This window comes from Cetorhinus maximus, chromosome 5, assembly GCF_964194155.1.
Source record: "Cetorhinus maximus chromosome 5, sCetMax3.hap1.1, whole genome shotgun sequence".
NCBI lineage: Eukaryota > Metazoa > Chordata > Chondrichthyes > Lamniformes > Cetorhinidae > Cetorhinus > Cetorhinus maximus.
This window is the reverse complement of record NC_135883.1, coordinates 111,432,011-111,447,948: the sequence shown is the minus strand read 5'-3', so window position 1 is coordinate 111,447,948 and position 15,938 is coordinate 111,432,011. Positions and strand designations below refer to the sequence as shown.

At 44.0% G+C, this 15,938-nt stretch overlaps 1 protein-coding gene across 1 annotated transcript in view; it reads right to left on the bottom strand.

The window, feature by feature from the left end:
* The window catches only part of me1 (malic enzyme 1, NADP(+)-dependent, cytosolic), a 493,779-nt gene extending 478,458 nt beyond the window's left edge, over positions 1 to 15,321 (bottom strand). The window contains exon 1 of the mRNA XM_078542316.1: positions 14,746 to 15,321. Coding sequence (XP_078398442.1) covers positions 14,746 to 14,868 — 123 coding nt within the window. The 5' untranslated portion in view covers positions 14,869 to 15,321. The remainder of the gene's footprint in view (positions 1 to 14,745) is intronic.
* Between the last annotated feature and the right edge of the window lie 617 nt (positions 15,322 to 15,938).

Genomic DNA, 15,938 nt, shown 5'->3' with positions numbered 1-15,938 from the left:
GACTTGGAAAAATGGAATTAGATAAGCACTTGACAATAGATTTACAGGATCATGGAAAGGGAAGAGAACAGGGGAGTGGGACTAGCCAAGCAGTCCTGAACAGAATGTGTACACCTATCTCAAGATCTTTTGAGTGAATCCAAAAGCATGGCTGAAAAGTAGATGGCAAACAGGGCTGGAGCTGTTACGTAGGACTAGCTGTTGCAGAACACTGAAGGGACGTGATAGGCCAAACATTAATAGCACAGAAGGAAAGCATTCTAAGATAATCCAACTTTGTTCTGGTGCATCATATGTCCTATATGAAGTATTTGCAGGAAAAATTCTTGTAAGGGTTGTTGTCACCCATCTTACATACCCTGGGCAGAATTTCCTGCTCCTGCTGGCATGGGGTGTTTGGCAGGGTTAACAGACAATAAGGTGGCCAAAAATCAGTTTCACATCTTGGAAAAACCAGTTTGCAATTGTTCACACCACCCATCAATGGCAGGCTGCATTTCCCACCTCCACATAACAGAAAGCTAATTTCAATACTTTAGCATCTCATTATAAGCACCACTCACTGGAAGCATCCTCTCGCGCTGGATCATCAGGCACGTTGACATGCAATCACACTGACATATTTCACAACTGTATATAAGCGACGTGCACCTGGTGAACTGCACTTCATTCGGCACTTTGAGGTTTGTTTGCCTACTTCGCTTTGGGCAATACTCGTCAGCACCACATCACTTTTAAGGGGGCTCACGGGCAGATCTCTACTTACCAGACCAGCTGTAAGATGTGGCTTCAGTGGCTGCAGGGCAAGGGCTTGCTTGGAGAAGGGGGAGAAGTGGCTTCAGGCAAGAGAAGAGGCAGTACTGGGGAAGTGGGGTATCTAAGGGGGTGTGTGGGGAGCACAAGTTGATCTGTGCAAGTGGCCTCAGAATGGTGAGGGCTCAGGAGAGTCTCCAGAGGAGATGAGGCGAGATAGAGATATGACCGTGTGTGAGAGAAGAGAGTGATGATGTCCCTTGAGCTGGCAGTGAGAGATGCCAGTGAATGTGTGATGGGCTTGTGTGAATTGAGTGATGAGGTGGCTGCCTTACCCTGGTAGCACAGATGAGATCATTCATCCTCTTTCTACACTGGATGGCCAACCTCTTCTGTGCAGCGTTGGCACTGACCACCACCTCCCAAGCTGGAGTGGTGAGATTACTGGACCTCCTGCAGCCAAAGCGAGGGCTGAGAACATCACAGCAGGCCTCCAAGAGGCATTCCAGTGATGTGTCACTGAACTTTTCTTTGCTTTCAGGGCCATGTCTTCACTGGAGCAGTCCTGGGCTTTAAGCATTGAGAACTGTATGCACAGTTGCAGTTAAAATATGGCACCTGGAATGAGGAAACAGCAAGGTAACGGCATGGCAGGTGGTTCAGAGGCTGCCCACCAGCGAGATGGTGTGTTTCCTGTGGCTGCATAATTAACAAAGGCAGAAAGTAGACAATATAGCATGAAAACCCGCCATTGCAGCCAGCTGGTAAAATGCTGTTTTTCATGCCCGCCATCATACAGTGCAATTCTGGGACAATTCCATCCTATGTGTATACCAAGAACCACATTCCAACTTTTGTGCTGTACAAGGAACAGTCAACATGATGTGTCACATCAAATTCAACAGTCCCACGATAGGAAAAAGGTCCTCTACACATGGTGCTTGTTGACCAGATGAACGTCTTCGACATAAACATCGAAGGCCTGTGGAAGGTGCTGTACAAATACGGATGCCCTGAAAAAGATGGTCAGGGTCATCTACTCATTTTGTGACAGCATGATGGCCTGAGAGATGCAGAATGCTACATTATGTGATGCTTTTCCCATCAATGGTATCAAGCAAGGCTACAGCTGCATTTGCCATCTACTTTTCAGCCATGCTCTTGGATGCACTCAAAGATCTCCAGATGGGTGTGTACACACTTCAGGATAGATGGCAACCTCTTCAATCTGCAAAGGCGCATGGCTTACACCAAGGCTAGAACAGCTACTAAGTGAATTCTTATCTACTGGCAATTGTGCTCTCATAGCACACACACCCAGAAGATATTCAGCTGTCTGTTGACCACTTTGCCCAAGCCTCAGAACAAGTCTTAAAAAAGATAGATTTTATTTCTGACTGCCTGCCCTGGTCACAAACTCCAAGACCTCAAAGTCATAATGAATACTACATTCTGACTCAGTTCAGGACTTCTGCTATCTTGGGAGTATCCACTTCAAGAACATCACACTGGATGATGAAATCACCCATCGCCTGGTAAAAAAGTGACCTCAACATTCAGCAGGCTCACAAATAGGCTTTGGAGGGAGCATGGAGTTTGTCTCAAAACAAAGATCAAATTCTACCAATAATTTTCACATAATTTCTCTTTGGCTACGACGAATGGATAATCTACCAGTGTCACAATGCAACAAGATGTATTCCACCTTCGCTGCTTAAGATTTATCTACATCAAGTAGCAGGACAAAAATTCCTAACAAAATTCTTGCAAGGTGCTGCATACCTGGTATGAAGTGTACGCTCATCACAGCTCAGTTTGGCTGGGCCAGCCATGTGGTTTGCATGGAGGATTTCCACATACCAAAGGCTAAGTGAGCTGAGCATGGGATCCCGCGCTATAGGACGTCCCAAATTTAAGTCACTCAAGACATTCTGAAATCCAATCTCAGAGCCTGTAAATTAGACCCAACTACATGGGAAAAAATTGAGACAGGCTTCTCCATTTTTGGATCCATCATCAAGCAATCTCTGCATTTGAAGAGAGTCAAGTCGCTAGAGAATAAGCGAGCATGCCACAAAGCCAATGCCTTCACCCAACCCTCTAACAGTCACCCCACATGTAATATCTGCAAATCAAGATTTGCTTTAAGATCACATGTGAGATGACACCAAAACAGATAGTGAACAACTGGACGTTGTCAAACGCTCACCTGTCAAAATGACGGTAGAATCCATCATTGCCATCTTTGCTTTAATGCATCACACCACATATGTATGACTATCTGGGCAAATTCACTTAAAATTAGTTTTTTTTTTTAAAAATTCATTCATGAGATGTGGGCTTCGCTGGCTGGGCCAGCATTTATTACCCATCCCTAGCTGCCCTTGAGAAGGTGGTGGTGAGCTACCTTCTTGAATGGCTACAATCCATGTGGTGGAGGTACACAGTGCTGTTAGGAAGGGAGCTCCAGGATTTTGACACAGCGACAGTGAAGGAACGGTGATATATTTCCAAGTCAGGATGGTGAGTGATTTTGAGGGGAACTTCCAGGTGGTGGTGTTCCCATCTATCTGCTGCCCTTGTCCTTCTAAAATGGTAGTGGTCATGAGTTTGGAAGGTGATGTTTAAGGAGTCTTGGTGAATTCCTGCAGTGCATCTTGTAGATGGTACATACTACTGCTACTGTGTGTCAGTGATGGAGGGAGTGAATGTTTGTGGATATGGTGCCAATCAAGTGGGCTGCTGTGTCATGGGCGATGTCAAGCTTCTAGTGTTGTGGGGGCTGCAATCATCCAATCAGTGGTGAGTATTCCATCACACTCCTGACTTGAGCCTTGTAGACGGTTTGGGGAGTCAGGTGAGTTACTTGCTGCAGGATTTCTAGCCTCTGACCTGCTCTTGTAGCCACATATAGCCCTGTATTTATACAGTTTGTCCAGTTCAATTTCTGGTCAATGGTAACCCCCAGGGTGTTGATAGTGGGGGATTCAGTGATGGTAATGCAATTGAACATCAAGGGGCAATGGTTGGATTCTCTTGTTGGAAATGATCATTGCCTGACACGAATGTTACTTGCCACTTGTCAGCCCAAGTCTGGATATTATCCAGGTCTTGCTGCATTTGGACATGGACCACTTCAGTATCTGAGGAGTTGTGAATGGTGCTGAACATTGTGCAATCATCAGCGAACATCCCCACTTCTGACCTTATGATGGAAGGAAGGTCATTGATAAAGCAGCTGGAGATGGTTCGGCCAAGGACACTACCCTGAGGGACTCCTGCAGTGATGCCCTGGAGGCTGACTGACCTCCAACAACCACAACCATCTTCCTTTGTGCTACAGCATGTTGCATGAGCAGAAAGCAGTCGCAACACGAGGCTTCAACTTGGCCAGAAACATATCTCAAATCGATCCAGTGACCCAGGCTAATGCTCTGGAGACATGGGCTCAAACCCCACCATGCAGCCAGCAGAATTGAAATTAATAAATCTGGAATTAAAAGCTAGTCTAATGGTGACCATGAAAGCATAGTCGGTTGTTTGTAAAAACCCATCTAGCTCACTAATATCCTTTAGGAAGGAAATCTGCCATTACAGTAGTATACAGTCAGGAGGGATTTGCCCCAGGAGTCCTCAACATTGATTATGGACCCCATGAAAGTTCATGGCATCAGGTGATTCATGGGCAAGGAAACCACCTACCACCCCCCTCGGCTGATGAATCAATACTCCATGTTAAACAGACTTGGAGGAAGCACCTAGGAAGGCAAGGGTGCAGAATGTACACTGGGTGGGGGACTTCAAAATTCATCACCAAAAGTGGTTCGGTAGCAACACTACTGAATGATCCCTAAAGGACTTGGCTGCTAAACTGGAAGGTGGTGAAGAAACCAACCAGGGGAAATGTACTTAACCTCATTCTCACCAAATCTACCTGTCGCTGATGCATCTGTCCATGACAGCATTTGTAAAGTGACCACCACAGTCCTTGTGGAGACAAAATTCCATCTTCACACTGCAGATACCCATCCAGCATGTGGTGTGGCACTAGCTCTGTGCTAAGTGGGATAGATTTTAAACAGATCTAGCAACTCAAGACTAGGCATCCATGAAGCACTGTGGGCCATCATCAGCAGCAGAATTGTATAAAACATGATCTGTAACCTCATGGCCCTGCATATCCCTCACCCTACCATTACCACCAAGCCAGGGGATCACCCCTGGTTTAATGAAGAGTGCAGGAGGACATGCCAGGAAATGCACCAGGCAAACCTAAAAATGAAGTGTCAACCTAGTGAAGCGATAACACAGGACTACTTGCATCTAAACAGTGGAAGTAGCATGTATTAGACAAAACTAAGTGATCCCACAACCAACAGATCAGATCTAAGCTCTGCAGTCCTGCCACATCCAGTTGTGAATGGTGGTGGACAATTAAACTACTGACTGGGGGTGGAGGCTCCACAAATATCCACATCCTCGATGGGGGAGCCCAGCACAGCAGTGCAAAAGGCTGAAGCATTTGCAGCCATCTTTAGGCAGAAGTACAGAGTGGGTGATCCATCTTGGCCTCCTCCCATGGTCCCCACCGTACAGATGCCATTCTTCAGCCAATTCAATTCACTCCACATGATAAAGAAATGATTGAAAGCACTGTACATGCAAAGACTATGGGCCCTGACAATATTCCAGCAATAGGACTGAAGACTTGTGCTCCAGAACAAGCCACACTCTAGCCAAGCTGTTCCAGCACAGCTAGAACGCTGGCATCTACCCAGCTATGTAGAAAACTGCCCAGCAGTCCTGCATGCAAAAAAGGACAAATCCAACCTGGCCAATTACTGCCCCTTCAGCCTAATCTTGATCATCAGCAAAGCAATGGAAAGCTTCGTCAGCAGTGCTAGCAAGCAGCACTTACTCAGCAATAACTTGCTTACTGACACTGCCAAGATCACTCAGATTTTGACCTCATTAGAGCCTTGGTCCAAACACAGACAAAAGAGCTGAACTCCAGAGACAAGGTGTTATGAGACAGTAGTTGGTAAAGGCTGAGTTGTTTAAATCCCAGAGGGAAACTTGAAACAACTGTCAGAGCCTATATTTTCAATTGATATATTTGAGATGCAGCTCTGAATTCAGGAATAAGACTAAGGAGCCTCAAGAGATTTAATATAAAACTAAATTAAACATTAATTTACAACAGATTAAACATGTCTACAAATTACTACCTTTTTTAAAAAAAAACAAATCCCCAAATTAATCACCCCCAGGTAAATCTCTATAAGGCAACAGGAACCCATACTTTAAACAGACACGGCAAAGCACATTTGACCTTACCAATTCAAAATGAGGTTCCTTGCAATTTGCAGACAGTTGGAGGCTTACAGCCTGGTTAGATCTTAAATGCCTCTACCTTACACACAATCTCCTTTCCCTCTTTATACCCAGCTTCCCCTCTGAATGTAAATTTTCCATCGTATCACTATTCCATCATATCACTAGGCTTTTAACTTCACATCTTCTAACAACAACATTTTCATCCCACTAATTTAATTAGTAATATAAACACATTGCTTGGTGTCTCCCAGCTAGGTGCAATATTTTATTCCCACTCTTGAATGCTTTATTTCACAGATGCAAATGTACACTTTACCTTTTAGCTTCCTTACTGTATACTCAATTAACATCTCAAATTACTGTACATCAAAGCACTCAGACTAACTGGCTTTAATCCAATTAAAGACACAGTCAAACATAGACAGAGACCCCACTACACCTCCATTTTAAAAATAATTTCCAACATTATAGACATTAATATCTCATGACAGATGAGAGTGACTGCCCTTGACATTCAGGCAGCATGGCCACCGTGGCATGAAGCAGCCCTAGCAAAAAAAAGTGAAGTTAATGGGAATCAGAGAGAAAAAGATCTTGACTGGTTGGAATCATACCTAGCACAAAGGAAGATGGTTGTGGTTGTTGGAGGTCAATCATCTCAGTCCCGTGACATCACTGCAGGAGTTCCTCAGGGTTGTGTCCTATGCCCAAGACTCCTCAGATACTGAAGCAGTCTGTGCCCACATGCAGCAAGACCTGGACAATATCCAGGCTTGGGCTGACAAGTGGCAAGTAACATTCATGCCACACAACTGCCAGGCAATGAGCATCTCTAAGAGAGAATCCAACCATCATGCCTGGACATTCAATGGCATTACCATGGCTGAAGTTGCCACTATCAACATCCCATGGATTACCATTGACCAGAAACAGAACTGGACTAGCCACAAATACCGTGGCTACAAGAGCAGGTCAGAGGCTAAGTATCCTACAGCAACTAACTCACCTCCTGACACCCCAAAGCCTGTCCACCATCTACAAGACACAACTCAGGAGTGTGATGGAATATTCTCCACTTGCCTGGATGAGTTGGAGCTGCACAACACAAGAAGCTGGACACCATCCAGGATAAAACCGCTCACTTGATTGGTACCCCATCCACCACCTTAAAACCAACACAGTGACAGCAGTGTGTACCATATACAAGATGCACTGCAGCAACTCACCCAGGCTCCTTCACTAGCCCCTTCCAAACCTGTGACTTCTACCATCTCTAAGGACAAGGGCAGCAGATGCATGGGAACATTACCACCTGCAAGTGCCTCTCTAAGCCACACACCAGCCTGACTTGGGACTATAATCACCATTCCTACAGTCACTGGGTCAAAAGCAAAGTACTGCAGATGCTGGAAATCAGAGATAACAGAGTTGATGAAAGGTCATCAATTTGAAGCAAGATCATCAATTTGAAACATTAACTGTTTTCCTCCACAGATGCTGCTGGACCTGTTGAGTGTTTCCAGCATTTTCTGTTTTCATTGTAGTTGATTGAGATTCATTTCCCAGCAAAAAGATAGAAAAAGGAGTAGGCATTTCAGCCCTTTGTGCCTGTTCCATCATTCAACAAAATCATGGCTAATCTGTGACCTCGTGCCATCTACTCACCTTGGTTCTATACCCCTCATTCCTTTGGGTGGCAAAAGTCTACCCATCTCATTTAAATTAATTGAGCTACCTACCATTTTATTACTTGGAGAGTGTTTTCCACAATTTTATGACCCTTTACGCGAAGTCTTTCCCAACCTATTTCATGAATAACCTGGGTTTGACTTTAAGGTTATAGCCCCTTGTGCTACACAAGCAGAAAAATTTTCCATCTACCCTATTACTTTCTCAAAATCATAATTGCCCTATAACTTTCTATATTCCAGGGAATAAGCCTCCATATAATCTCTCTTCATAATTTAACATCTGGAACCCTGGTAACACTGACAAAGCTCCACTGCACTTTTTCCCCAAGAAAAATATATCCTAAGGTGTGGCGACCAGATTGTAAACAGTACTCCAAATGTATTATAACCAGAGCTGAGTCTAGCTGTAGCAAAACATCCTTGCTTCCATATCCAGAGGACTAGAATTTCATTAGTTTTTGATATCTTTGTACTTGACCACTACATTTTAGTGATCTGTGTATATGAACCATACAATCTCTTTGGGCCTCCTATTCCTAAATTTACCATTTTCTATTTCTTAGATAGAAAACAAATGGCCTCACACTCATCAGCATTGAAATTCATTTGCCATAGATTTTCCCACTTATTTAATCTTGTTTGAGATCTTTGCAATTTTCTGCATCCATCTCCACCACATTCCTCCATATACATCTCCATCCACATTTGGGTCATCAGTCAACCTGCATAACATGGCTTTCCATGAGCTTAAATCAATAATAGAGCCCAGTGACCTTTGTGGTTCCAGACAGGCTTTCCAAGAAGTCCTCAAAATAATGCAAATGCAACAAGTGCTGCAATGGCACAGGTCAGGCACATGCTGTTGGCTATCTCACTTACAAGCAGTGTCCTGATACAGAAATGCCACACTGCAGACAGTCTATCAGCAATATTGTATTTTAGTGCAGACAGTCCAATAAACAGAGCAGGGGGGGAAAACAAACATAAGTTGCACAGTGATAAGAACAAAAGACTACTGCAGATGCTGGAAATCCAAAACAAAAACAGAATTACCTGGAAAAACTCAGCAGGTCTGGCAGCATCAGCGGAGAAGAAAAGAGTTGATGTTTCGAGTCCTCATGACCATTCAGCAGAACGGAGTAAAGTTAGGAGAGGGGTGAAATATAAGCTGGTTTAAGGTGGGGGGGGGTGGGTTGGAGTGGGGTGGGGGGAGAGAAGTTGGGGGGGGTGGTGGTGGTAGTAGTAGGGACAAGCAAGCAGTGTTAGGAGCAGATAATCAAAAGATGTCACAGACAAAAGAACAAAGACATGTTAAAGGTGGTGATATTATCTAAGAGAATGTGCTAATTAAGAATGGATGGAAGGACACTCAAGGTACAGCTCTAGTGGGGGTGGGGTGGAAAGACTGACAGGGCATTACAGGTATAGATTTTAAAATAATGGAAATAGGTGGGAAAAGAAAAATCTATATAAATTATTGGAAAAAACAAAAGGGAGGGGGAAGAAACGGAAAGGGGGTGGGGATGGAGGAGGGAGTTCAAGATCTAAAGTTGTTGAATTCAATATTCAGTCCGGAAGGCTGTTAAGTGCCTAGTCGGGAGATGAGGTGCTGTTCCTCCAGTTTGCGTTGGGCTTCACTGGAACAATGCAGCAAGCCAAGGACAGACATGTGGGCAAGAGAGCAGGGTGGAGTGTTAAAATGGCAAGTGACAGGGAGGTTTGGGTCTTTCTTGCGGACAGACCGCAGGTGTTCTGCAAAGCGGTCGCCCAGTTTACGTTTGGTCTCTCCAATGTAGAGGAGACCGCACAGTGTCAGTGCTCAAGCCACCAAGCCTAATCTCCATCAAGGTGATCAGGGAGGTGACATGCAGTGAATAGGCATGCAACTGAACCTGCAAAGTTGCCTTTCAGCTGAAGGGGCAATAAAAGTTTTCATGATACTGTCTGATCAAAAAAAAGCTGGAAAGACTCAGCAGGTCAAGCAGCATCTGTGGAGTGAAACAAGAGTTAATGTTTCAGGGCGATGACCTTTCATTGGAACTGAAGAGAGAAATGTAAGTTTTTAAGCAAGTGGAGATTGGTGGGGGAGATGGGAGAGGCAGCAGGGCAGGAAGAACAAAGGAGAAAGTCTGATAGGAATGGAGGCCAGGGGAGATTAATATAAAAAAATTCCATGATGCAAAAGCCAAAGAAAGTGGTAATAGAAACAGTAAAGAAAAAAGTTGGGTCCAAATGAGGCGTGAATTGCTACATAAAAAGACCCATCTGAATGCAAAGGATAAATTTTCACAATATTCAGTCTATCTGACAGCCTGACAAAATTTGCAAGTCCTTTTCATAGGACACTTAAGTTTACATTCAGAAATGCAAATGTGCAAGGAGTTCACTGCATTATAATTAGATAACTGTATTCCTCTCCACAGTTGCTGTCAGACCTGAGTTTTTCCAGGTATTTTTGTTTTGGATTTCCAGCGTCCACAGCTTTTTGCTTTTATATTATATTTAGATAAGTAATCCATTTGAAAAGCAGTCCAGAGCCACAGCCTCAGGGTCAAGTGCTGGTCCTGTATTGAACTAAATTCTTTGTTGAACACCTCCCATTGTTCATCTGTAGTTTACCAGATAAAAGTTTTGACCAGTTTGCTGCTGTCAGATCACATCTCCTGACTATGTCGGCTCATTCTTAAGTCTAGTACAGCCTGTATTCGCTGGTTATAGATGTAGACCATATTTTAAGTGGGGTGCACACAGAGAACAGCTCAGTTTATTACCACCTTCAGGTGATCTCAGGTATCCTATACACAATGCAACTTACCTCATTTAAAAGAGCCAGTTCCAAAAATCAGCTTAAATGCCCAAAATTTAAAATAAGCCAAATTACATTTGCTTCATTGCAAACACATTTTCCCACTATCTCTGTATTTGTTTATCTTGGCAAATCTGCCTAATGCTTGCAAATAATTTCAATAACCACCATCTGAACTTTAGAACAAATAAAGTGAAAGATGCTAGGGGTTTACCCAAAAATCTCAAATTAAATTAGTTAAAATTCAACAAATGTGAAAAAAATTCTCAAAATGGGTGATTTCTCTAGTCATAAAAGAGGAGGCTGAGTTGACATTCCACCCGAGGGCACGTCTATACTTTTAACAGTTCACTCAAACAAAACAATACAAAAACCTTTTCTGTCAGGAGCCCAATTTCATCCTGCCAGATGCAACTAAATCTTGCTCCAATAGAAAGCTTTTATTGCAATTAGTGTTTTGCAAGCTTAAATCCATGTCAGCTGATGATGCAACTGAACAAAGTGCTACTAACAATGGAAGTGAATGAAGTTCAATGTAAACACCCACAAAAACATTAAAACAAAAAGTTTTGTAGCACACTAATAGTTGCGAACTTTGTAAGTTAGTCATATTTCTGTATAATCTGTTAACTATAATATAAACAGGTCAGATGACAACTTTCTAAAAATAAGGGATAAAGCACAAGGCGACTGAAGTAGCCTAATGCTGAATATTTATTTAGTAGTTCAAATGATTGCCCTTTGCTTCCAATGAGGGTTATTTTATACAAAGGTAGCATGCTTACTGCAGATGACATCAGCAGTATTCACTCAATATCCTGAAGCCTCCATACATCAAGCAATGATTTAATTATAACCAAGATTTATACAGTTAATAAGGTCAACATATATCCAAGGTGACCAGATTTACCACCTTAAGCATACTTATCTTCACAAAAATCTTTCACTATATGAATGATACTCAAGTGTTCATTTTAATAATGTTCAAATGAACACGGAAGTACTTATTCTTACAAACTTTCATATTTCAAAATAGGTATGTCCTAGTTTACTAATCTCAACCAACAACAATTTGCATTCATATGGTGCTTCAAATATAGTGACCTGTCCTAAAGGTACTACACAGGAGTAGAGTTAGACAAAAATTGACACTGAGCCAAAAGAGACATTAGTGCAGATAACCAAAAACTCGATCAAAAAAAAAGTATAGGTTTTAAGGAAGAAAGAGATTTACGAGGAGAACTTAAGAATTATAGGCCTAAGCAGCTGAAGGCACAGCCACCATTGATAGGAAGAGGGGAGTGAGGAGTGCACAAGAGACCAGAACTGTAGGAACACAAAGTTCATAAAGGTTCATGGGACTGGAAGATATGGCACAGAAGGATTTGACCCCAAACAGAATAAATACCAGAAAACATAACATAAACAAGGCACACTACTAATGAGGGAGAGGGGAGGTGTTGTGAAACCATGTTTTATGAAAAATGGCTATGATTTTACTGGCTGGAAACCCTTAACTGACTTGTTAAAAAAAGACTAAAGCCACATTCCAAGGGCTTGAAATCACAAATGGCTGCACATTTGCATCCTGTACCTTCTATATTCCAAGCCATTAAGTGGAACCATCTGCAAAGCCTCACCAGGAACAATTGCATTTTAAGGAGTATGAATGGGGGTCATCTCCCATTCCATTAACAAAGCATCCAGATAATCACCTGGCAACTTGACTGGGTGCAGACAAACTAGTGTCCAAGTGATTTATGTCCATTGGGACCCTGGCTAAGAGAGGAATTCCCATACAAGATCTAATAAGTTAGAACTGGAATACACTAGCCATGAATGTATTTGGGTGACTGGGCAGTTGGAGAGACAGGGTCACAAGAGAGGGACAAACCAGTGACCCTTTGTGTAGTTAAGCAACTGTTTTTTTTAACCCATGCAGAACAGGACAAGCAATGGAGACGCTAAAGGAACAAGGCTGAGTGGGTTTCCTCTCTCTTTCTAACTTGCAAGTTTTGAACGCTGTTTACTGTTTTTGGCTCTCCATCTGCCTCAGATAAAGACTTTAAAAGAACTTAACCTCGCAACTGTTATCTTCAGAAGGAGTTAAGTCATCCGTCTACATCTTTAATCCACCTCAACACAGACCTAGAAGGACCAAGTTTAGCCTGAAGCCAGTCACGTCACCAACTTTCTCAAACCATATACCCCTTTAACTTTACTGGACTTTAAAATGCTTAATCTATCCTCCCACGCTAACCTATTTGCGTGAGTGTGAGAACATGTGAAAGTATGAGTGTTTTTAATTATTTTTAGATTGGGTTAAGCACAATAAATGCTAAACTTTTCTTTTAAAAATCCCAAAGAAACCTGTCTGTGTAGTCACAGCACACAAACAGTTAAACACTCACTGAATTAGCATGCCTCTTTAAAAAAACTGTTGCTGTCACTCCTCACCTGATCTTAACAGGGTGGATTTCAACACTGGTGAGCAGAATTTAAAAAAAAACTTACCTTTCTATAATAGATAAAGACAGCAAGTTAAAAGGAAAGTTATGATGCACTTTCATGTTTTGTAAACCGCTAATTTGCAAAAAAGAACAAGCAGAAGTAACCAGCTTTTTAAAAACAAAGTAATGAAAACATGAAAATGCCTTCAGCACATGGATTTTCAACAGCATCTCTAACTTGGCAAAATTCCATTCACACCAGAGTGGCACCCCCTACCAACCCACGAGACAGGCACTGTTTTAACTTCATAAAGAGCAGAATAGATCTGCCCCAAGATTAAAGTATAATACATATGAAAAGTATGATTACTAGTCAATGATGGTATAACATTCCAAATAATGGCCTACATGGGGTGGCGCAAATTAGTTACTATGATTTTCACATCCATACAAAGCAGTTTGCAGTTGCACAGTGGTGGTATAACTTCGGAAAGTGCCACACCTCAAGTGGGCATTAAACCCTCATCCTGTTACATTTAGAAAGGCGCCCAACAGATCTGTCATTTTGCACAGCTAAATTTCACAACGTCAGAAGATTTAAGTACCCGCTCAACATTAAAATAAGCCACATGGATCACAGAACTCCACAAATATAAAGCACATGTGCAACGTCTTGTGGCAGATCACACTGCAGCCTCACAACCAACATCAACTGATGTTCTCCCATTGCAAAAATGAAACCTGCTCTAATGTTTGAAATGATTACATCCATATCTCCTTGAATTTAAAATGAGATTGCAGTCTGGTCACTCCTAACTGAAATGTTTCCAATATCCCAGGCTGTGCAGTCACACCCTCTACCCACATCTGACCTCGGGTAGGGAGTGCTTATGGATCCTAAGGAAGGGGGTCATCAATCCCAGGCCAGCCGCTGCTCACAAAATCCAGCTCCCATAACACTTTCAGTGAAGAATTCACCTTGCTAAAGCAGTCAAACTGACTCCCTTCTGGCAAACTTGAGTTATTAAAACAAAATCATGTCAACTCACAAAACAAGTGAAATGCATCCAGTGGACAACCCCCACCCCTCAGACAGGCAATGCCGCTGCAAGGTGCCTGTCCACCCCTGGTCAGCTCACTCCATCCCCAGGCCCCCTGTCCACCCCTGGTCAGCTCACTCCATCCCCCAGGCCTCCTGTCCACCCCTGGTCAGCTCACTCCATCCCCAGGCTGCTGCAAGGTGCCTGTCCACCCCTGGTCAGTTCACTCCATCCCCGGGCTCCCTGTCCACCCCTGGTCAGCTCACTCCATCCCCGGGCTCCCTGTCCACCCCTGGTCAGCTCACTCCATCCCCAGGCCGCTGCAAGGTGCCTGTCCACCCCTGGTCAGCTCACTCCGTCCCCAGGCACCCTGTCCACCCTTGGTCAGCTCACTCCGCCCCCTGGCCCCTGCAAGATGCCTGTCCACCCCTGGTCAGCTCACTCCATCCCCAGGCACCCTGTCCACCCTTGGTCAGCTCACTCCGCCCCCTGTCCACCACTGGTTAGCTCAGTCCATCCCCCAGGCCGCTACAAGGTGCCTGTCCACCCCTGGTCAGCTCACTCCGTCCCCGGGCCGCCCTGCCCTGTTCACCCCTGGTCAGCCCGCGGCCTCTCCGCCCATTAGCGCGATGCTGACCTCTGCATTAATGTTATTTGTTGTTGTGTACCTTGTTGAAGTGCGGGTCCCTGAGAATATCAGCGCCCCTCCGCCTGGGGCAGACGGAAGTTTTGGAGCTCCCCTCGATGTCCTGAAGTTGCCAGTCGGCCAGCTGCTGCTTTGCTGATGCCATTTTAAGATTCTGAGACCGAGGAGAAAAACGAAATGAAACTAGCGCAAGAAAGTTGAAGCGGGGTCAATTCCCACCGCCGGGGCAGCCAAGGAACAACGCGCGAGCACTGCCCCTGAGCGCCAGCTCCCTTCACTCCAAATTGGGAAGTGAGATAAGAGCTGTTCCAATCCGAACCAGGCTGAATCCTTGCTCAGGGAAGCACCAATTAATCAATCAATCAACCGTCAAAGCCAAACCGTCCCACGGGCATTGGTAAATTTGAACAATGCCGCAAGATTTGGGCAGTTGGAAACTCTAGCCAGGTATATCGTGCACACTTCACCAGGAAACGCTCAAAATACTCGGCACATCAGGCCGCGTGTAGAGATCAACAGAGTTCGCATTCTCGGGTCATCTCTGCACCCAAGCTGCAGACGAGAAAAACCTGCTCCAGGTTCCTGTGGAACTGAAGGGGTAGGAGACAACTGCAGATTGATGAAAGTTCACAGTGAGCTGATAGGTTAAATCTGTCCCCACAGATGCTGAGTCATGCTTAGCTTTGTTTTTTTTTATTTCAAATTTCCAGCACCTGCAGTAATTTGCTTTTATTTATTTCATGTATATGTAATAATATACTTGTCTTGATGTGCACCCCATCCACCACCTGAAGGAGGTGTCAGCTGTGGCTCAGTTCATAGCACCCTCGCCTTTGAATCAGAGGGTTGTGGGTTCATGTCCCACTCCCGGAAACCAAGAACTGTGATTGTACTCAAAAGAGTTGCAATCTGTGACTGTTGCTAACTCGAAAGAGTATCCACCACCTGAAACATTCATTCCCTCCACCACCACGCACAGTGGCAGCGGTGTATACCGTCTACAAGATGATACACACCACAGACCCTTCCAAGCCTGCAACCTTTAGTACATAGAAGGTCAAGGGTAGCAGATGCATGGGAATACCACCACTTGCAAGGTTGTCACCAAGCCATACATCATCCTGAGCTACAACTATACAGCTGTTTCATCACTGTCACTGGGTCAAAACCCTGGAATTCTCTCCCAAACAACACTGTGGGTGCACCTACTCCACA